General features: G+C 33.5%; 2 protein-coding genes and 1 long non-coding RNA gene across 3 annotated transcripts; 2 read left to right on the top strand and 1 right to left on the bottom strand.

Annotated features, from left to right (window-relative positions):
* The first annotated feature begins 859 nt into the window (after window positions 1-859).
* Window positions 860-4,698, top strand: LOC110653546 (UDP-galactose/UDP-glucose transporter 3). The gene is made up of 7 exons (XM_021809231.2): window positions 860-1,154; window positions 1,632-1,729; window positions 1,858-1,988; window positions 2,321-2,351; window positions 3,453-3,556; window positions 3,658-3,779; window positions 4,043-4,698. The coding sequence occupies exons 1-7, from the start codon at window positions 1,051-1,053 to the stop codon at window positions 4,449-4,451; spliced, it is 999 nt and encodes a 332-aa protein (XP_021664923.2). The 5' UTR covers window positions 860-1,050; the 3' UTR covers window positions 4,452-4,698.
* A 1,184-nt stretch (window positions 4,699-5,882) lies between these two features.
* LOC110653544 (transcription factor MYB124) lies at window positions 5,883-12,343 on the bottom strand. The gene is made up of 12 exons (XM_021809229.2): window positions 11,414-12,343; window positions 11,254-11,300; window positions 11,078-11,134; window positions 10,851-10,923; window positions 10,395-10,450; window positions 10,129-10,308; window positions 9,868-10,040; window positions 9,541-9,689; window positions 8,985-9,124; window positions 8,680-8,900; window positions 8,420-8,568; window positions 5,883-6,622 (listed from the first exon to the last, which is right to left on the bottom strand). The coding sequence occupies exons 1-12, from the start codon at window positions 11,495-11,497 to the stop codon at window positions 6,512-6,514; spliced, it is 1,440 nt and encodes a 479-aa protein (XP_021664921.2). The 5' UTR covers window positions 11,498-12,343; the 3' UTR covers window positions 5,883-6,511.
* Window positions 6,616-9,059, top strand: LOC131183055 (uncharacterized). The gene is made up of 2 exons (XR_009151216.1): window positions 6,616-8,132; window positions 8,786-9,059. It is a non-coding gene; the product is annotated as an uncharacterized LOC131183055 (long non-coding RNA).
* Window positions 12,344-23,165: the final 10,822 nt, after the last annotated feature.

Raw genomic sequence — 23,165 nt, forward strand, 5'->3', positions numbered from 1 at the left:
GTTTTGTTTATACAAATATAAAGGTTTTTCTTGCATTTTTTTTCCTCACCATTTTATTTTTTCTTTCCTACATGGCACGCTATGTTAGGCCACTCCTTCCATCAAGGCACCTTTCACGCCGCTTATAATTCACGCGCCTAACTTCTGTGACAAAGTCCTCAATATAAAAGTCTTCTAGAAATCTAACGTCACTAATAAAATTAAGGAAATTCAATAAAAATTAAAAATTTACAGATTTAAATGTGTATTTTTTCAAGGAAAAAAAAAAAAAGACTCCTTGAGAACTTGCAAATTGTTATTTTATTAAAATTAAAATATATTTTATTTCTCTTCAAAAAAAAATGTATATTTTATTTTTTAATATTTATTTTTAAATAATAAAAATAATTTTATCATATGGATAGTAAAATAAATTAAAAATAAAATATTAAAAATTAAAATATCCAAAAGACAGAACTTCTGAAAGTGAAAGATTCAATATAGTTTTAAGAGAAATTATATTATAAAAAAGTTGATATAAAATAATAAGTTAATAATAAATTGATATTTAAATAATTATAATTATGAAAATTTTATAAAATTTTGAATAATTGTAATTTTAAGGAATTTATTTGTATATATTTATTTTTTTATTAATTCGTTATTCTATATAAATTATTTTTTATAAAATTACTGATATATTATATAATTTATCCGGTTTGGAGATTAAAAAAAAGCCCGGAAGAAGTTTTGGCGTTTCAACAGCCAATTAGAAACGAGAGGTAAAGTCAATGATCCAATAAGAAACGTCCACGTGGAAAACCACGTTACTTCGCGCTTGAACCATTTTTTCCCTCCCCATAACAAGAAGAAAATCGTAGCTTCGCCGTTAAAATTTCAAAACACTACTACTTTCCAAGTTCCCATTTCTTCGTTTTCTGCTCTCTGCTCTTTCTCCTTTCAAAATTCAATCCATTGCTTTTTCTGTTTTTGTTGTTTCCGTAATTTAAAAAAAAAAAATTTTTGAGAAAAGCCCGCCAAAAATTTGCTATCGGCCATTCCGGCGGCTAAATGGCAGCTCACGGCGCCGGGCTCCGGCGAGTGTTAGTGCTGGCCTTTTGCGTTGCCGGAATCTGGTCGGCTTACATTTACCAAGGCGTTCTCCAAGAAACGCTGTATGTACCTCGCTCTCTCTCTCTCTTCGTGATCTGAATATCTTTTTCGATGATGCTTTTTTTAAGCTATTGGTTTCGGTTTGATTACATATTTTGGAAATAAAGCTGCATTTGTGAATGTATGGATCTGATTAGATTTTAGGCTAGAATTTGAACTCGGAGGAAAAATTTAGGGTATGTAAAATGAGCATTGTAGGTTTATTTTAGGAGTTAGGGCTCAGGATTGAAATTCATAGTTTATTAGCCCTCTAATTTTAGGATTTCCGTTTTGCATTTTGATGGCAAATGGGCACTTGGTTTTCAATTTTAATCGAGTACGTGGAGAGATGAATCTTGCAATTGAAATGAAGACCATGAACATCATAGGCATTTGATTCCACTCCAAACTCCGTTGCCTTTGAGTAATCACTTTTCTTTAAACTAGTGTACTTTGTGACGTTGGACATTGCTTTAATGGATGGCCATTTTTCTCTTTAGATCAACAAAGCGATTTGGTCCGGACGGGAAGAGATTTGAACATCTGGCATTCCTAAATCTGGCACAAAATGTGGTCTGCTTAGTCTGGTCTTATATAAGTGAGTTTGTTTTTACCTTCTCTTAGATATTTTTTACTTTCTCTTCGATAATTTTTACTGTAGGTAAAATATATGCGTATGTATGTGTGTGTGTGCAATTTATGGTAAAATTACATTTTATTATACAGTGATAAAGATTTGGTCCAGAGGCAGTGCTGGTGGCGCTCCCTGGTCGACATACTGGAGCGCAGGCATTACAAATACAATTGGCCCTGCCATGGGGATAGAAGCATTAAAGTATATTAGTTACCCTGCCCAGGCATGTTGAACTTTTCTCCGTACATCATGAATATTATTTGTTGTCACCTGTGTTATTAAGTACAACAATGAAGAGTAAGTTCATAATGATATTATCTTAAAAATGCTGTACTGTTTGTGCTGAGTTGCATTACTGAGTGTATAGCTTTGATAACTATGGCTTAGATCATTCTCTTCCAATCCCACTGTTTTAGTCCATTTCATTTTATAGGTTATGCAACTCATTTGTCATAAATGTATTTAGTTCCAGGTAGCTTCTGGCAATGTTTCTTACTGATTTCATCATTGTTATTGTTCAGCTATTGATAGTAATGATGTTATTGGTGCTTGCAGGTCCTGGCAAAATCCTCAAAAATGATTCCAGGTATAATTTATATGATTTTGTAGTTTCTTACTTATCTAAAAGAATTTTACTTTCTATTGTGCATGATTGATTAATCTTCTGAATCTTTGTCCACATTGACGTTAAATCAGTAATCGTTTTTGCATATTATGTGGCGTTTAATGCCTTTTCAATATTATGAGATAGACAAATTCTTAGCCCTTAATTGTTTTTGTTGGACTATATTTTGCTGGTGGCACCGTGGAAGTGCTTTCTGATGCTAGAAGTTTCTTTATAATATTCTAGTGGTGTTGCTTTGATATTTTTGCCTGCTGCTTCTCTTCATGACTTTTTTTTTTTTTTTTTTTTTGGGGGGGGGGAGTGGGGGCGGGGGCGGGGGCGGTGATATCTCCTTAGTCCTTACATGGTGATTCTCTTTTCCAGATGTAGTTTATTGAATGCAACATCTTTATAGCCCTAGAAATGTCTAAATCCAAAATGCTTCATTCAGTCTATGGCCTTAGATGTATGGTTATTATTATTGTTTTGGACTCCAATGCTTAATTAAGACAATGCCCTTTTAGCTGCTAGTTTGAAATTTGTCATTGTCATAGTGTCATTTCCCTCTTTTTTATTTTTTACTTTACTCAATTTTTTTTTTGTACGAGAATAAATATAGGGAAATACTTGCAGAGAAATTGTAAGGAAATTATTGCTGGTTGTCCATTATTAACTGTTTGGAGTGTGTTGCATGTCTTAGAGAACCTGTGCAGGTTATGGTATTTTGTCATAGTGGACTTTGTGCCTTTTTACTGCAAAAAGACAAATGGAATGACCAATCAAATGGAAATTTGGTGATGGTTAATGTGGAGATATCATTAGAGGAATTTTGTCATGTTAAATGTTTCATAGTTAAGAAATAATAGTGCAAAAAGTCCATAACAATTAGAAATTTGAGTTTGTTATGATGGCTGGTAAACTTAATAATGACGAAGTCAGAAGATCTAAACATGTGGGGTAATGGTAGATTTGTTGCAGGGAGGTGTGTGCACTCATTTTAAATATACGGGAATTGCTAGATTAAGCATCTGTCTATTCTAATGGATTTTGTTAATAACTAATGGACTGTTTTACCTTCTGCAGTCATGTTGATGGGCACTTTAGTTTATGGTATCAGATACACCTTTCCGGAGTATGTATGTACTTTCCTTGTTGCCGGAGGGGTATCTACTTTTGCACTATTGAAGGTCAGGAATGCATTTAGAGAATTTATCTGAAAACTAATTTTGAATCAATGAAATTTCAGTACTGATTTTTGGTTTTATATCTCCATGCTGACTGATTTCAGACTAGCTCAAAGACCATCAGCAAGCTGGCACATCCAAATGCACCCCTTGGATATGGCCTTTGCTTTTTGAACCTTGCATTTGATGGATTTACAAATGCAACTCAGGATTCACTGACTGCAAGGTCTGACCACTTGAAATTTTTTTTTCCTGTTTGCATTTATTTCTGTTTTAATTCAAAGCTGACTGTATGACATCATGATGTCATAGCATTTTTCTCTTCTTGGTTTTATGGTGAATGGTATATTCAGTTTTTTTTTAATTATTATTGTTATTATTATTATTATTATCATTATTATTATTATTATTTTGTCAGAGACCAATGCACTTCTACTCTCTTCAATCTGCATCTTCATTTCTCATTCATATCAGTTTTGTCTTTTTCAGGTATCCAAAGACAACTGCCTGGGATATAATGCTGGGAATGAATTTATGGGGTACCATATATAACATGCTCTACATGTTTGGGTGGCCACAGGGCATTGGATTTGATGCAGTTCAATTCTGTAAACAGCACCCTGAGGCAGCTTGGGACATTTTTCTCTATTGCCTCTGTGGTGCAGTGGGGCAGAATTTTATATTTTTAACCATAAGCCGGTTTGGCTCTCTTGCTAACACCACAATCACCACAACCCGCAAATTTGTCAGCATTGTGGTGTCTTCATTGTTAAGTGGCAATCCCTTGTCAACAAAACAATGGGGCTGTATAGTCATGGTCTTCTCTGGGTTGTCATACCAAATTTATCTCAAGTGGAAGAAATTGCAGAAACTGCAGAAGAAGAGAAAGGCTACATGAAGAGGAATGATTTCAAATTTAGAAAACAGCTAGGAATTGGTAAATGTATGAGAAATAGATCCTATATTGAAATAGCAAGCTCCAAATTGGTAAACATATCCTTTCCATCATCTGCGTGATGCATGGATGGTTTACAAAATTTGTAAATGGATTTTTGGTTTCTAGTTTTCCTCCAATTGTCTTCGGTCATGGTGTTAATAAGCTTGGAGGCTTCAATGAATTCGTACGCATGTAAGTTGTGAAAGCACTCTATTATCTCTGTGAAACATCAAGCGTTTGATAATATGTACTACACGATGAGGCAGTCTCACAATCACATGGACGACTCACGTGTAAGCTAAGATCCCTGAGAGAGGTCGGACCTAATAATTTTCACCCTCTGTTGTTTACTTAGCTGGGCACCACACCAATACAGTTAGGATATCTAATCTAATCAATTGCCACCTTGCCTATCAATTAAGTTATTGTGGTCTAGTTGGTGATGAAACAATGATGCCAAGTATCTGGCATATGAAGGTGATTATTATAGTTTCATTGAAGAGTAGCCCTTGTCTTTAATTAATGGCGACAAGTAGTTTCCTTCATTCATTATAAGAATGAATTCTATAATATAACAGTGATTTGTGAGCCAAAGACAACATTCTTTCATCCCATTCAATAATTTTTTTAATATTTCTCACGACTTAACAAGCCCTATGGGTTAAGTTGGGATAGTGGAATAATCGGAAGCTTCATTTGCAGCATATCTTGAAATCAAATTGTCTTGCATTTGAATTTAGATGGTCAAAAATAGTAAATTATAACTTCTCTCGAGAAAGTTATGTCCAATGAGTGCACTTTATTTTGTATGAGGTTCCCTCTCCTTCTTTTACCCTTAACTTTTGCTTTGGTCATTATTAAGCCTGTCCACCACTAGGAATCTAGTAATACGAGTCCACCATCCTAAGTAACAGAGAATTCCCAGGACCCTTCTCCCCCACAACATTGGCCGCAGAAGTTGGCAAACTCTGAAAGAGGGAGCAAAGAGATTTGGATGGTTTCTTGGATGCCACATCAAGACAAAGTAGTAGTTTTCCCCTTCTGTTGGTAAGTACATTTCTAACTCATTTTGTTTTCATACAATTTTTTTACAGCTAAAGAAGCAGAATTCTGGTTCTTGAAAGCAAGGAGACATAAGGGAAGAAAATGCAGCAATCTGGTCACAATGGGTTTCCTGATTCCCATCCCAACCATCCTTGGTGTCATTTTCTTTTCATTTTCCGTCTTGTTTCCAAGAACCACAAAGCAAGTATGAACGATGAATTTCATTTTCAAGCTTTTGTCTCTGCATCTCCACTGTTGAACTTCTGCTGCAGAATTCTCATGCTTTGTTTGGTAATATAAATATACATGAGGTTAATGCAGGAGCTACAATAGATAAATAAAGTATAACACACCAAATCCAAAACGCATTTCATTCCAATCACATGAACTTTTATTACATTAGAAATCTGAAAAGGAAAAGGGTAGTAGAAACTTATTCTATATCCTATGCACGCTCAAAAACAACAAAAAGGAATCCAATCAGCTGGTTAATCAATCTTTTCTTTTTTCCTCTGTTTCTTTAATTATATATAGGCGAGTTGCCAATTTATAATTACACTTAGGTTCTGTACAGATGATGAATCAAAGGCCAAAAACTGGATCGGAAGATGAAACACCCGAAACCAAATCAAGAAAAACAAAAGAATGACACACATTAACAAGCACACTGGTTTTAAATGTGAGTATTAGGGCCTAACTCTTCTAGTAAGGGAAAAGAAAAATGAACTCAGATCACGTTGTTAGATGTGTCTGAGATGCTAGAATGCACCGTTGCATTCTACACAAGGAGTCTTCGAATGCAGAAATATTATGCCTCCTAATAAAACTTTGGGCCATGATGGCTGCAATCCTAGGAAACTGATCTTAAAAAAGAAGAAGAAGAAGAAGAAGAAGAAGAAGAAGAAGAAAAACAAGAAGAACTCAACAAATAAAGGGCTGGACCTTTTTCTGTATGTGAGATGGTTCAGAGAGGTTTGTTATAGACTTTGTAAGAGGGCTCTTCTGCAAGGCGGTGGTTGAGAAGGATTGGTGCTTGGATTGGGACAAGGAGACTCCACTCCAAGAGTTTTTAGTAGGAAGTTCCTTTCCTGAAAAAAGGCCAAAAGAGAGAGAGAGAGGTTAGTCAGGCATCAAAGTTTCAGAAATTTTATGTACATGTAAGTTTGTATGTATATAAGATGCTAGCACAGGGACGCCAATGCTAGCAACTTATGAAAGACAACTATAATTGCAGTTGGCCTTTAGCATCATGTGATCAGTATTTTGATTGTAGAACTGAAAAATGCGAGACAGTGTATCGAGAAGGGCAGCACATGCAGATACCTTAACATGATTTGAAACAGGATATTTTTATCCTTTAACAAATTTTGTTCAATCTAAATTCACTGGCCGGAGGAACTAAGAGTAAACAATCATGTAACCTTTAGTATCCATCATTAACAATTTGATAGGCAAACCATAGAACCATACTTGATTTCTGAGAAGGTTTACATAAAGTTAGACAAATCTAGTGAATGGTGATAGCAGTTATGACAAATGAGAACTAATTCTTATATTGTTTTGCTGGTTATTCACATAGAAAACCTTGAGCAGTTTAGTGAAGTTTTGGGTTTTTTTGATCTACTTCTTATAAGCCATGCTATACACTTACGCTATGCGGACAAGTGTTTGTTTAATTGCTTGGTTAATCAAAAGAATTGGATGATTGGGCCGACAGAAAGGTAAAATTGAATGTAAGATCCAAAAAAATGAGTTAATGGCCACAAATAGACCCACGTTATGTAATAATCTAAAAATTGCGTCAGGTATGATTGTTCTTTGTCTCCTACTTGTTCTCTATGGAATACTGAAATTTGGATTGTATGATTATTTGGATTCTTAAGTTGAATATTTGCATATATAGATATTAAGCATAATTCTCAGCTTCTTTCGTCCTTGACTCTGATAACATTTCTAGCCACTTTGATTTATGTTAACCTTCGCAAGTTTACAGGGGATGACAGATGTAGACATGGAACACAAATTTACCCTGTAACTTATTAGACTTTGACTTCAGGCTTAAAATTAAATTAGGTGACTCCAGGAGTGGAATGGATCACCATATACATATTTTAGGTTAGTAATGTCTAGGATAAAGTTCCTAGATTGCAATGTAACTAGAATTTAATTATTTTAGACTGAAATGGTCGTAAGAGCAGCAGCTAATGCTGTTATGTTTCATCTACACAATCAAACATTACCTGCAGACATGTGGTCCTACTAACACAATTCCTAGTGGCTTAATTACAACTAATTTCAAAGTCATGATGATGGCTTGATTATCAGTATAAAAAGCCCATCTAATGGTTGACAGATAGCATACTTAACTGTTATTTCATTGTCCCATATGCTGCATCATCTATACCACTCATCAATGGAGAAAATTCAGAAGTTTGACAATAGAGTTGATTTTTAACGTTCTTATCTACTTCTTAGTGAGACAATTATTAAGCTCATAAAGGCCTGATAATACACCAGCAACAACTGCTGCTGATGACTTGACAATCAATGGTTCACTTCCTGGTACTGTAATCACTACAGTCATGAGTCATGACCCAGGTATGAGCAAGCAGTAGCACTTCTATCATCTATGATTATCTGCTGCTGGTACACTTATAGTTAATAAGCTCAGCACTACTATTTATCTCAATGATCTGGAAAGTCCAGAAATCCTACTAGTGTGAATTAAGTACTTTACTACTATTTGTTGCTAATACCACCACTGCTACTATTACTATTACTAGTCTACTACTGCCACCACTAATAGTAACAAGGTGAAAGTTCACAAGCCTTGTTAACTATGGCCAATTTTAATCTGGTAAGATCAATGGTTTGAGTTAACTTACACTTTCTGAAAATTTTGGGCTGGGAATCCCTGCTGCTAAGGATCTGAAAAGTGGGGTAACTTGAACGGGTGAGCTGAACTCTGCACTTAATGAGGCAGAAACAGCTAAATCTTTGTTTGCTTGCTCATCAAGAGATGGAAATATCTCCCCTGCAATGCATTTTGATTCATCAACCAAGGTAATTTTGTGGGTTTATCCTCTACATAAATAAGAAAAACTGTACATCTTAGGCCATTTTATGAGATAAGAAAATTTATTACCTCGAGTTATGTTTGCACAGGAAATAATTTCTTTCTCACACTCATCCACATTACTTTGCTCTTTACTATGAACTGAATGTAATTCATTTGGAATGTCCTCTTGCAGTGCACCAATCTCAGCCTGAGTTTGCTCTGTTTTATCAGCAGCTGTATAAGGTATTAGAGTTGATCCTGTACTGTATTCAGAGCTGGCTGGAGACTCCTCATATAGATCAGATTGCCTACAATGTTAACCAGAAATTAGACACTCTGTGATGTGCAGAACTTGCTTAAAACAAAATTCCAGACTACACAGCTTTTATCACCTCCAAGATGGTCGACTTCCATCATTACTACTCCTTAAATCCTCTATCAAGTCTTTAAAGTCTTTGGGTTGAAAATCAGTGTCAGCAAATCTATATCTGAGGGTATCATTTTCTTTCTGACTGAGAAAATCTTGAAGGACCTGAAAATCACATTTACTGAAAAATATGAGTACACGTTAAATTTGTATGCATCACATCACTTCCTCTCAAAGAAGAAGCTTAGGGTCCTCTTGTCACTAAGTTTGTTAAAAATTATGTAATCAATTAGTCCTTTTTTTAACGCCTGAGCATATTCTTGGCCTGAAAAGAAGGCAAAACTAATTTAGAAGATGATTACATCTATTATCTTTAAGAATAATCAAGTTGAAACGCCATTTGCACTATCCATGGTGTTATGCTTATGTCTGGTCCCCATAACTATCAATGACCATGCGCATTCCAAACACCCTGCGACCTCCTCCTTAAAATGTCTGTTCCCCAAGGTAGAGATTCTAGTTCCACAACTAAATATGCTAGTTAAAGACTGTTCCTATACAATTGCATTAGATGAGCTCACCTTCCATGCATTTTCCAGACTCTTGTCTGTATTCTCTGTATCAACTTTCAATGCAAGTGAACTGAGAAGCTGTGCTTGTTGCATCAGAGCAGTTATCTTTGGATCATCCTTTCTGAGAAATGTTCCTTGAATCTTACTGTTTTGAGATGCTAAACAAACAGGAAGAAAGAGACATTAAATTTTGAAGAGGTTAGATTTAGATCAAAACAAAATAAATTATTCAAGATGAAAAATTGCAGAACTTGTTTTTTTCTTTTGTGACTCTTAATGTGCTTCCCAGTTTTGCATGGCAATCTAATCACATCATAATTCAAAAAATCTTTGTACCATGAATGGAGACCTCCTTGGCATTGATGGCATGATGCTGGTCATCCACTTTAACATTGTGGAAATTTTGAGCCAACACTGCAAATGGAGGCCTAGGCTGCTGATTTCCACATTTCAGGTGTGATCTATCTGCCAATTTGCAATGTTCTGAATGATCAGGGATGTGCGACCTCCTGAATAACACCAAACATGAGTTTTACTAGTTGAAGTCCGTTTGGAATTGACTACTGTTAAAGTATGCAGATATTTAAACCGTTGTACCTCATCTTTTTAGCCGGTGCTGTATTTGCTGGTGTTCCATCTTCATTAAACCCAATATGGAATAGGATTCTTTTGTCGTTGGAGTTGATATACGTATTTTTATTCTCTTTCGCTAAAGCCTCATATTTAGCTCTCTTTTTACATAGAGTAGAGAACCGATTCTTCACAGCATTATCCGTTCTGCATGAGCAGCACATTTAGACAAAGATGGAAGTACATAATCATAGGGAAATTTCTGATTATATTGGGGCAAAGATAGTTTATACCTGCCAGAAACAACTTTTGCTATTTCTGTCCATCTGTTACCAAATATTTTCTGGGCCTGCAGATCATCTCAAGTTATCAGATATTGCAACCACAACCCATGAAGGGATAACCCCAATCTAGATTGAAGGTAATAGCTGTTTCTGCTCAACCTTTTAAACTGGTAGAACAGCAAGCATTTCCCAGTCCTGCCCAATTTGAAATAGTTTTTGCTATTTCATGAACTTAAGATCTAATTGTACTAGCAAGAGATACAGGAACCAGATACATAACCCAAAAAATAAGAGACAATATTTGCTCAAAGGAGCACGGTCAGGCATAGACAGGGTATACAAGTTAATAAAAGCTTAAACTTCTATAGAATGAACCTTGTGGCATCATCACTTGCCCATTAGAGAACAAAACTAGCTGTACGTGTTTATAGAGACTACCAAATGCATAAATGGAGTATTAAATACCTCACACAAAAGCATGTCTTCCTCTGGCGACCATCCGCCCTTCTTGAAATCAGAATTCAAATATGTGTACCATCTACAGTAATAATACCAACATTTCAACTCAAACGATGCTGGTAAATAAAAATAAAACAAATCAAAGCTCTTTTCTTTCTTTCACTGGAAAAATAAGCATCTGCATGATTCAATGAATGATTTTGATTTGAACACCACTATTATCATTAACTAACCTTCTTCTACACTGTCTTGTTGTTTTGTCCTTGAATTTAGATGCAATGATCGCCCAACTGCAGTGAAAAAGTTAACGAACAAACCGCTCGATCATATCGTGCCAAACTCTTAATAATACCAGTAAAACCCAGATAACCAGAAAAGAAAAGAAATCAAAACTAAATAATATTCTCACTTTTCAGTTCCATGTAAGCTTATTTGCTGGCGGAGAATATCATCCTCCTGCACACACGCGATTCCGGTCGAAAAAGAAGAAGGAAAACTTCAACTCTCTCGATACTAGAAGAAACAGAACGAAAACAGAGAAGAAAACCCAGAAGAGAAAGGGAGAGAACCTGTTGAGTCCAGGTAACTATATGTCTTTCCTTCTTCTTGGAATCTGCATTGCCACCATCGTTTTTCTTCTTCATTTCTTGCATTTTTTATTCACTCGCTCACTTACTATGTCCCCTCTCCTTTCCTCTCTCTCTCTCTCTCTCTCTCTCTCTCTCTCTCTCTCTCTCTCTCTCTTTCCCTTTGACGCTCCCTCCTTTGTCAAAACCAACTCGCATGCTATAAAGCCAACCCTTTATCAAACCCAACAAGAACAACCCCCGCCTGCGCGCGCCGCCCCCCCCAACAAAAAAAAAAAAGGCAAAAAAATGTAGCCTCCCCAAAAAGTACCCAACTCTTCCCTCTCTCTTTTTCAATCTTTACACATATACTGTTGCGTTCAAACGGAGCTCTCCCAATCAATAACCTTTCCACCTCCCTTTGGAGTTATATTACACCAGGTAGATCACGTACGAATTTGCCTCGGATTCTAACTTTCTGCTCCTGTAATCCAATACCTAATAGCAGCAAAATGGAATGGAGTTGGTGGTGCTTTGCTTAAGTGGTGTGCTCGGTAATCGAGGATTGAGATATTGATATTATGTGTATGTATGTATGTGTTAGATCAAAAAGGATATAGATCTTTTTAAAAAAAAAGAATTGGAAACCAAGCAAAGAATGAGAGTGGATACGGAGAGAAAGGAAAAAAAAGGAAGGAGAGGAATTGCGGAGATTGGAACTTGTGGAGATAGTGAGTGAATAATGATCCCTCTGATTATTTTCATTGCCTCTCTCTCTCCACAACCTTTTTTTTAAATGTATTCTCTCTCTTCCTCTGGCAAGAGAGTAGGGAGATTTTTTTTAAAAGAAAAAAAATTAAATTGATATTCAAAAATGGAGAGAAAATATATTAATTAAGATCAACGGATTCTTGCTTTAGCGCGCGGGCATGAGAGGAGACGAGGGTGAGTTTGAAATAAATAAATAAAAACGCTGAAATCCACGAGATTTGGACATCAATGAGGGTATAGACTATTCCCACGTTATGCTATTTCAATTCAATGTACAATCAATTTCTCCCATTGCCCCATGCCTTACTGTATTCTCACATATTTTTCTATATTAATGCATATATTTTTCATTAAAAAATTATTAATAGAATATATTAAATGAATCTTAATAATTGTAAATTAAAAAAACTGTATTAAGTTTTTTCTTTGAATTTATTAAATTTAAATCATTAAAATTATATTTAATTTAATGACTATGAAACTCATTCTCATTTGTGATTGAACTTATATTAAATGTACTTGATTATGAATTCATAAAAAAGATAATTTATTTATTTGTGATTCAATTTAAATAAGATACTATTATTATAAGATCGACTTCTTAAATAAATAATTTTTGTATTTAGATTCGTGTATTTATTATATATTTTTTATTAATTATATATAAATTTTGATATAAATATTTGATTTAACTATTATAAAATTTATTTTCATATAAGATCCACTTCATATATGAATAATTTTTTATATTTACATTCGTACACTCATTATATATTTTTTAATTAATTGTATATAAATTTTAATATAAATATTTAATTTAACTAGTATAAAATTCATTTTTCATATAAAATTGAGCTTATATTATATGTAATATAGTGGAAATCAAATTTATTGGCTAATGGAGATAATATTTCTAAAAGAAGGGCCAATAGAGTTAAACATATAATTTATACAAAATAATAATTACTCTTTCCATCCCACAAAGGTAGGTTTAATTTCTTTTTTTATGTAGACTAAATTATTGGTATTTTTTTAAATATTTTATTTGTCCACTTTTATTTTTCTTTTAAAATTTTTACCCAGTGATTAATAAAATAATTAAGTCACCTAAATTATAATAAAATACTTCTTAATTTAACTAAATTAATCTAACAAATAAATTTAGACAACAATTTAAAAAAATGATAGATAAAACTAAACAGAAATAATCATAGTTTATTTATTACATCAGTAATAAATCTCTTTAATATGTTTAAAAAAGTAAAATTTATTAGTTTAAAAAATAATTTAATAATATAAATTATTTAATTTTTGATAAAGTAATATGAATGCTTATTTTTCTTCTATTTTCTTTGAATTTTCATTTTTTTTTCATTATTTTCCTCTCCAATCATGGAAATTGAGCTGCTTCCTCTTTTCCACAATGTTAATGGTTTTCCACGAGCCTTTTCAATCGTGGTTAGAACGCTGAACTCCATTTGGATGGAAAGTTGGGTACTCGTTATATCTCGTTGGATCCTGTAATGAACGGTTGAGTTTAGAGGTACTTAGGGTACAAGAGTCCTGACAATTCTAACTACTTCACTGTTGGTAGTAGCACGGTTGCCTGGATTTTTATTTTTTATTTTTGGTTTATAGAGTAGGAGATAGAAATTGATTTCTATTGCTCGTTTAGAAGTGGATGGAGTGGTATCTGACTCACGTCTTATCGACTGCCCTGCCCGTTTGCTCAAAAATCAAATTCATCTTCTAATAACGTTGATTACTTCCCCAGCTTCTAAAATAAACCATAATTAATAATATATAATATGTCGAGTGAGATTTAAACTTGAATTTATTTATTAAATAAATGATACATACATGTAGTGTATAATAAAGGGGTAATTGATGATGCTCAAAACAAATATTTTTCTTTAGAAAACCGTGTTGAATTTCGTAAAGGTGGTGAACGTCTGTTCACAGAAACTCAAAATCAATCCTCTTCTGGAAGTCAATTTTTCTGGCTAACAAAATTCGTTGACAGAAAAATTACAGCCTTTTATATAAATTGAGTGTAAACCAAATTAATTAAGGAGAAATATTAGTTTTTTTTTTTTAATTTGGGATTGATTGGTCAGTCTACTAATGTATTTGCGAATTTGATCAATTACATCAGTTGATTTGAATAAAAATAGTAAAATAAAATTTAAAAAAGAAAATTTATATGTGATTTTAAGATAAATAGTTCAATTAAAAATTAAATTGATATGGACATTGGTCTAATTTTTATTTTAACTGCCTGATTTTTTAAACATTGAAATAAAATAGCAGTTAGAGATTCTTATAATTAAATATGAATTTCTTGCTATGACTATGATTTTATTTATAGGAAATTATTATTTCTCATAACTTTTTATTATGAAGAAAAATAATAAAAATGAATTTCATTTATTTTTAATTTTTAAAATCAATTTTTTTTTTAATTTTTCATCTAAAAAAAATTAATAGATATAAATACTAAACTTATTTTATAAAAAAAACTACCTGCATTTCTACAAATAACCAAAACTCCTTCAATTTTCAATGCATGGAATGACCCAAACCTACTCACTAATGTCAATTATGTTCGATTTGAACTTTAGTTTAATTGAATTTATAAATTCATGTGGACCTCAATTAGCCGGCCACCCAAAGTTATAGTTTTAAAATTGAAACCAATCTGTAAAATTAATTAAAGTAAAATAATTAAATAGTTTTTCTTCACCTTAACATTTATGTCATTATCCTATAAAATAAAATGTTAAATTTATGTATTCAATAAATAAGTTTTATTATAATTTTATGTGTTGAGTTTATAGTAAATTAGATATAAATAAATAATATTTTATTTATTAAATTTTAATTCTACGTGGACAAAACAATTGTTTGCCACGTGGATGGAGAAAAAGAGAAATGGGGTTTTCTCCTTTCCTCTAATTTAAAATTGGCAATGGTGGAGTCCTACCAAGGATACAAAACTACAAATGATCACCTCATGCATTGGTCTCTTTCTTGACAATGAAATCTCCCGCCAAAAAGAAAAGGAGTAGAAGTTGATTCTTGATTGATGATGATGAAACAAAGAAATTACAATAACTCACATTACATATGGAAGCGTCCAAGAAATTGAAGCGATCATAAAATGGGAAATGGAGAATATGGGAATTGAGATGTACAAAGACACGCTTTTTTGGAGAGAAGGGAAAATGTTCACGTAAAGGTGGGAAATGGCAAGGACACACTAGCTAGTAGCTAATAGAGGGTTCGGTGGATATTTGTCCCACAAGCAGCGCAGCCATTAAAGAGCAAGAAAAACACCAAAAAGACCGACTCGGTGGAACCCAAAGCATCCATCTTTCAAAATAACCACACTCACTAATCATAATCTTAAACAAATTAAAACCTTAGTTTTCGAAAAGAAAAAAAAAAAAAAAATCCTCCCATTTGTCATGTTTCGGCTTTGATTGATGGTAAACATTATTTAACCTAGCTATGGGGTCATTTTCTCTTTGTCTTGGCTTGACCCTAGCTATTGGCAGGCACTACCTCATCAACTTTTTTTTTACGCTGTTGCAGAGAGTGATATATGTATATATTTTGCAAAGGATAATGCTGATCTCCAAGATCTGATTCTTTTTTATCATAATCTTTGATAAAATGGCATATATGAAACACGGTAGGCCTTAGGCTCCCATACTTGAAATGGGTACGATTTTTGACTGGGTAGAGAATACCGTCATGATGAACTCTTGAAGATAGATCGTGGATATGGTCCTATATTGTATTTATACAGCATCGCTACAGACAGCTTATAATTTTTGTTCATGGCAACATATGGGCTTTTCGAGAGGTGATAGATGATATATGATTATGGTTTGGTACTTATTACGGATCAAAACTGGTTGCAACTGTAACTCAAAAGGAAACTTTGAGAGGGTTTCATAATATGGCACATTGATTTGACTAGAATGATAAGAGAGAAACTTAGCCAGGAGGAAACTATTATGAGAGCTTTCAAGATATTGCCCACCCAAACCCACAACACAAGGGGTCCCTAACAATTTAAGGAGAGATTGCCTAATATCTTGATATAATATCCACATTAAAATTCAAAACAAATAAGGAAAACCCACCATTAATTAGTTCTCACTAATTAATTAATTAATATACTAATTAATTGCTATTGGTATAATTAAAATGTAGAAGCATGGCCAGTACTAGTTGACTGATTTGGTGAGAAAAGGTGGTGGGCATCCAGCCAAACCATGCAAATTATTAGGTCTATGACCATTACTCCATTAGCAATAATGAAAAATAATCGAAACTAAATAATACAAAAAAAAAAATACCAGGTATATGTTATTATGTTAGTAGAGGCTTGGCAAAGGGAGGCCCAAGTTCCCAAAGAGATTGACATTTGATTGGATGGGTGGGGCTTCTTGCTATGCATCACACTTTTTTGTGAACTCCTCATCATAACAGGCAGAGCGGCCAACTCTCCAATCACATCACGCCAAGTGTGTCCACTCTCTCAGGCTTTATTTCCTGTCAAAAAAAAAGTGAAAATTACAAAGGAATTGAAGAAAATAACACGTTGGCCTTTGCAGGCTCCTATTCTCTGCAAAAAGAAAAATGGGAGTCATTAATTAGTACTAAATATTCAATGAGCTTATCATAACTCACCTTAACTTTGTGGTGAGATTGGACAGCTTAAAACGGGGCTCTAGGCTATTTTAATCCATGCTTATTAAGCTTTTCCTGTAATTAGGCTCCGTTTAGTAATCCAGAAATTAATTATTGCTTTTTGTTTTTAAATTATCTTCGAATGATTATGTCTTGGTCATTATCATGTACAATCCTTATTATGCTCCTATAAGTATCTTGACCAAAAGATTGAATAGCTTAATTTGTGAACGCTCTAATTAAAAAAAAAAATTAATCGTAATTGATTGAATTCTCTAATTAATTATTCTTTTTGTGGGTGAAAGAGTTTTATTTTTTGTAAGAATTTCCATTGCCTTGTTCTTGTAAAGGGCCCTTGATGGATCCCTTTAGTCACTAACTTTCAAAGAGCCAACAAGGAAAGAAGTAATATATGTAAAGAAAAGAAAAAGAAAAAGAGTGTAAAAAAAGTATACCCTAAAAATTTTCAAGAAAAGAAAGAAAAAGATTGTGTAGATAGAGAATTAAATTGAATTTCTCATCTTTAATCTTTGAATTAGAAAAAAAAAAAAGCATTCTTTAAATATGCAATACACATTTGATTCCACGTTCATATATTTTCTTGAATCAAACCATAGGCAAAGGTATATATTCAAACTTTCTCTCTATATTTCTCACTATTTTTGGAAAAGGCAAAACAATTTGTCCGAGACAACTTTATCTGGTGAACTGCCTTTTCAATAGAATACAATGCAAATCTCTCGTAAGTACGTGTTAAATTGTCTTGTTGTTTGTGCTTTATCACGTAATATTCCAATTGATAAGTTGTTTAGCAAAGATTACACTTACTTTTCTTTCTAAGGGCCCCAGTTTGAGATTTGTTTAGGCTCTTCCTAATTATTTTCTTTTACGCTAAATCAAGTTGGACTTGTCACACAAGAAAGTCGAAAAAAGAAGGCTGAAAAACATCAGGGTGTTTCGCCCTACAAATAAAGCTTCATTATTTTCTCTGGACATGAATAAATTTTTATTATTTTATTATTATCATCTGGCAAGACATGTAGATTATATATATATAGCTAGGTATAATCACTGTTAGCAGGAGCCAAGTAAAATGGGACAAATTAAGAAAGAGGTACAATGTTGTTGTTTCTTGTTAACTTTATATTCGAAATGATAAAGCTTGTTCTCATTTGATTATTACAAATTCACGAGAAGCAAAAATATTATTCCTTGATCCAATGTAAGAAAGAGAAGAATAGTGGAGCAGTAAAGGACCCACGTGTGGAACCAAAAATTTGTTGCAAATATGCAAAATTTTATTACTAATAATAATATTATTTATTTTAATCCATATTTAGCTTTTATGTGAATGTGAGTGTTGCTTGGGATTCCTATGTCTATGGTGGGCACCGTCTTTTGATATTAGAGCCACCTTTTCATGGGCTGGGGTTTGGATCTTCTTTCTCTCCCCTATCTTTTCTACAAAGCACGCTCTTGTTAAAAAGAGAGATGTTTTGAGAATCCTATGCCCCTCTTCATATTAAGTATACGTACATACATATATATATATATATTCCAATAACTTGGTTCTTAGTTAGAGCACATTTTATAGTTTGAGTTTCAAAACCCTAGTGTTGGTGATGATGCTTTGAGTGTATAATTTAATTAAAAGTATAGAAGCTTCTCCTTGGCTTAGTAATGGGGTGGCATCTTTCCTTAGACTAAGGGTGGTCAAATATACCCATTGACTTAATTATGGAAAAATAATAATTGAATTTAAATTTTTTATTTTTTGCATTATCTAATAAAATTTAAATTATTTTAATTAACATATTTTAAATGAAATTATTGTTTATAATTGTTAAAAGACCTCGAATCCCTTATATATAATGCAAAATAAATTTTATTCTATCATTGATTAAAAATTTCTCTATGAAAAATACGAACATCATTTTATTTGCATATTAAAATACACTCTAATTACACTTGGTGGGTTTTATTTATTATAAATCGGAGAGTTTTTTGAGATAAGAGGTCATTAACCAAAAAATTTTGAAATACAATTGTTGTATTTACTATTGACGTCTCATGTGGGTTTGTATATCTGTTTTTTATTTAAATAAGTAAAAATCCTTTTTTTTTTTGAGAAATTAAAAAAGGGCCTTAAAGATCGACAAATCAATTTAAATGAGAAAATAAATTTTAAAAATGTAATAAATGATGATAAATTGATATTTTAATTAAAAAAATAAAAATTGATAATTGAAAATTTGAGATTAAAGATGTCAATATTTTGGAAAATAGAATGTAATTGATGAAAATACAAAAGTTTTTAATATTGATTTTCTGAGTTTATAAGAAAAAACCAATATCCTTAAAAATCATTGTATATATTGGATACTTGGGAGTACTGTCACATTCATGTATTGGCAAGTGGCAGTATTAATTGCTGATAAAGGAGGGGGGGTGGGCGGTGGTGGTGGTAAAGCAGTAGAGGCCTTTTAAAGCAGAATCTGCAAAGTGGCATCTGGCAAAAGGGGTTGTGTTGTTGAGGATGAATTTACATTCTAGCATTCTAAAATTGGTTCAACTCTTTACCATCTTTCAACAAAGATGCGTTCATAGAAGACCTCACACGCATACACGTACACTCTCACGTAAGGCACTCAGTCTCCGCCAAAAACCATGACTTGACACCACCACCACCCCTTCCTCCTCCTTATCCTCTGTATTCCCCTGCTTTTTCAGTGAAACAGGTAAGCATATATATAAAGAAACAATTACTAACTGGATAAAGAAGAGAATTACTGAACATGGGTCAAAAGTTTTGGCGGATTTGTGTAACACCAGCTTCAGTTTTTTAGGTTGGTCCAGTTTTCCCCTTTTCTTTTTTGCACTGCCCAAGCTCTTAGAGATGATGACATTTGATTAGTGGGAACGGGATTTGGTATGGGACATAGAGAATGTGTCAGCTCCTCTGTAGACTATATCCTTACCATACGAAGCAGTAGCACCCATTCCAACAAATACGTCCTCTACTATCTATCTCATACTTCCAACCAATCATATTCTCTTTTGTCTTATCAATATTATTCCTACTACTTTGTCACATCATCTACCGTTGATTTCACATTTCTGGTCTTCTTTGATTAGGATAATTAAAAAGTGAAAAATATTTCTTAACATGTAAATTTTTGAAAGTTTATTTTTCTGAAAATATACTTTCTAAGAAGTAAAGCATTTTGATCTAAACATGATCTAAGGAAGATGAATATTATTTTTATATTTAATCCAAACTAATTTGTAATTAATGTTTAGTTGAGTTGAGTCGATCTTCAAGATCAATATGAAAGCACATATTAATCATATCTTAAATTTAAATTATTAATAAATGAAATCGTGTCTTATATTCATTATAATTGCAAATTGAAAACAGTGTGTAGTTTAATAGTAAATTAAGAACAATCAATTACTACTCGACAGGGTCAATTTTCATGTTATTATCATGTCCAAACTCCTGTACAAATATATAAAAAATTTATAAAGGGTATTGAGAACCTTCTATGAAGGTCCCCCAAGCACAAGGTGATGAAAATTGAGAGACCCCACTGGAGGTAAATCCAAACATACTTTAATCCCACCAGAGGGCAAAAACAAACATGTCAGCCATGTAGGAGGATATGATCATCAGAGGAGCTAGCTAGTAGAGGGAATGTGAATGTGAGAGTGAAATAATAATTTGAATTGAATTACAGAGGTGCAGTGCAGTCTAGTGCAGGCATGCTAGAAATTGATGAAACTTCACAAGCAAGAGAAACTTAGCTGTGTTAAAATGATTGCTTACTTTTTTGGTTTTTACTTTTATTCACATTTTTTTGTCAGATTCAATCCATACACTTGTATATCATTTAAGCAGCAGGTTGGTTTTGATTGGCCTTTTCTTTTCAGAGGTGGTTTTTCTTTTATTTATTTATTTATTTATTTTAATAAAAAACCGAAGTTTATGTGTGTCAAATAAATGATTCCATTTCAAAGCTTCATGGGACCCTATAAATGCAACAATCAATGGCAGAACCAAGCTGGGATGGGAGCTCATGTTGCTGTACTTTTTGGGTTTCTGCAAAAATTAACTTATTGAAAGCTTTTTATGTAAAAATTTGTCATTTGGCTTCTAGGCGATAACTGCAATGAGCCAAGGCTTTGTCACTTGGTCATCATACTGTCCCAAGCCGCTTGACATTGAACTCTTTCTTCTTTATACATATGTATATATTGTGAAGAGCTTAATTACTAAATTCTCCCAGAACAAGCTAAGAGAAAAGAAATATAATTTTCCCTTTTTTCTTTTAATTTTATCCTCTGAACTAAAACATTAAGCTATTTAATCTCGATAGTGTCCTGGCATCTAATTCCTAACAGTCAATGGCAAAGTTGAGGTGACCAACCACTCTATAAACCTTATGGTCTTTATTGTTATTATTTTAAAAAGGAAAAAGCTTTGAAGCAACCGTGTGGCTCCTATTTAGCGCATGGTCAGGACGATTGTAGGGTAGTTCGTATAAAAAACAACAGCTAATAGGCAGCAAATTGGGTGGCCCAGAATAGCAAATTTGCTTTGTTTCTCGTACTGGGCAACTAAGCCTTTAAAATGTCTGGGGAGTTTGCTATGTAAGTGTAAGGATGCCTCAGTGCTTTTCTAGAAATGAATTCAATACATTATGTTCAAAAATTAAAAGAAAAGAGGGTAGGTAATAGATATTTATGCCTAGTACAAATAGTCTAAGCTTAGAATTGCTTATAAAGCAACTTGCTGTCTGAAGGTTCCTTACGGGTCACAGGTGAGGCCCAAAAATGTCAAGGACCATACACATGGTGAAGAGTGAGGATATCATACACCTTGATATGACAATCTTTGATAAAGATTGACAATTTGTCATTGACCCTACAAAATTTGAATGCTTGGAATAGAGATCATGGACACTGCTATTACTGCTCATGGGTCATGAGTCAGGACAGGCTAAAATCAAATAGCTGAGAAGGACTGAAAATAACCCTTCTATTTGAATTAACAACGGATTAGCAATGTATAAAGATCAACAGCTCAAAATCAAAGATAAGCGAATGCTGTGTGCCCAAATTTCACATGGTTCAATTTTTCTCATGAAAAAAAAAGAGGGCAAAACTTTACTTTTCAGGGAGAACTTTGTGGTCATGTTGTATAATTGGACTCAAAGTGAATGTAGGTTGTGACCCCAGCCAGCAAGGAAGCAGCGAACAAAATGGGCTATGGTCTTGTGGGGAAAAAATTACCAAACGGCATGTGCTGTAGTCAAGATGCCAGGTGGATAGTCTCTGGGTGAGCATTAAGGGCTCTGGCATTGGTTGTTGCCTTTTCTTCCTGCTGGTGCGATATGGGGTCACATACATTCCAGAAATCACTTACAGTGTCAGCGTGTGAGGTGAGCCTTATTAATTGGGCCATTCCTGAAAGGAAAAGCCCTTTAACTAAAGACTCCTCCATCTTCTTCTGAACCTTGTTTGAGCCACATTCATCATGGCTGGAAACCTGGAATATAATTTATGTTCTTTTATGAACTCTATATTTAGCCCATAGACATGTGAGTTGTAGTTCAATTCAATTTTTTATTTATTTCGATTTGATTTAATTTAAAAAAAAAATAATTTAATTTTCATAATTTAATTTGATTCGGTTAATACTCACTTCTAACAAGTACAGATCTTCGGGCCATAAAAAATGTGGTTCAGAATAACCGTTCCCTCTTCTAGATGAGGTACTAATAGGATTGTCGATTGTGTATGTCATAACTCATACGGCAAAAGGAAATAGCCCCAAAGTTACAAGGCTGTGAGAAGTCATATGCAGGCAGAATGGTAATGTATCTATCAAGGAAAAATAGATCCTAGTTGTTCGTGATTGCCACAATAATACACATTAGCAAGCAATTGATTTTTTTTTTCAAAAAAAAAAAAAAAAAAACAACCTAACCAAATTTACTCTCCAATTGTCTTCACAATGAGTGCTATGTATAATTTGTAATTGCAACATTCAACAACATTAGATATCATCCATTGGAAAGAGTTAAAAACCTCGTAAAACTTAAAAGCCTAGTGAGGCCCAGTCTCCTTCAAAACCACAAGCTTTTCAGCCGTAGAAACTGGGAAGACAATATTTAGCAATCTCTCTCGATTTAGGCACACTCCTAAGATCAACCTTAGTACCATCTTTCAAGGTAATCACAATACCACCCCATTTGCCTAGAAAACCCGGCACAACTTACAC

The sequence above is a fragment of the Hevea brasiliensis genome, chromosome 9 (genome assembly GCF_030052815.1).
Source record: "Hevea brasiliensis isolate MT/VB/25A 57/8 chromosome 9, ASM3005281v1, whole genome shotgun sequence".
NCBI classification, from domain to species: Eukaryota; Viridiplantae; Streptophyta; class Magnoliopsida; order Malpighiales; family Euphorbiaceae; genus Hevea; species Hevea brasiliensis.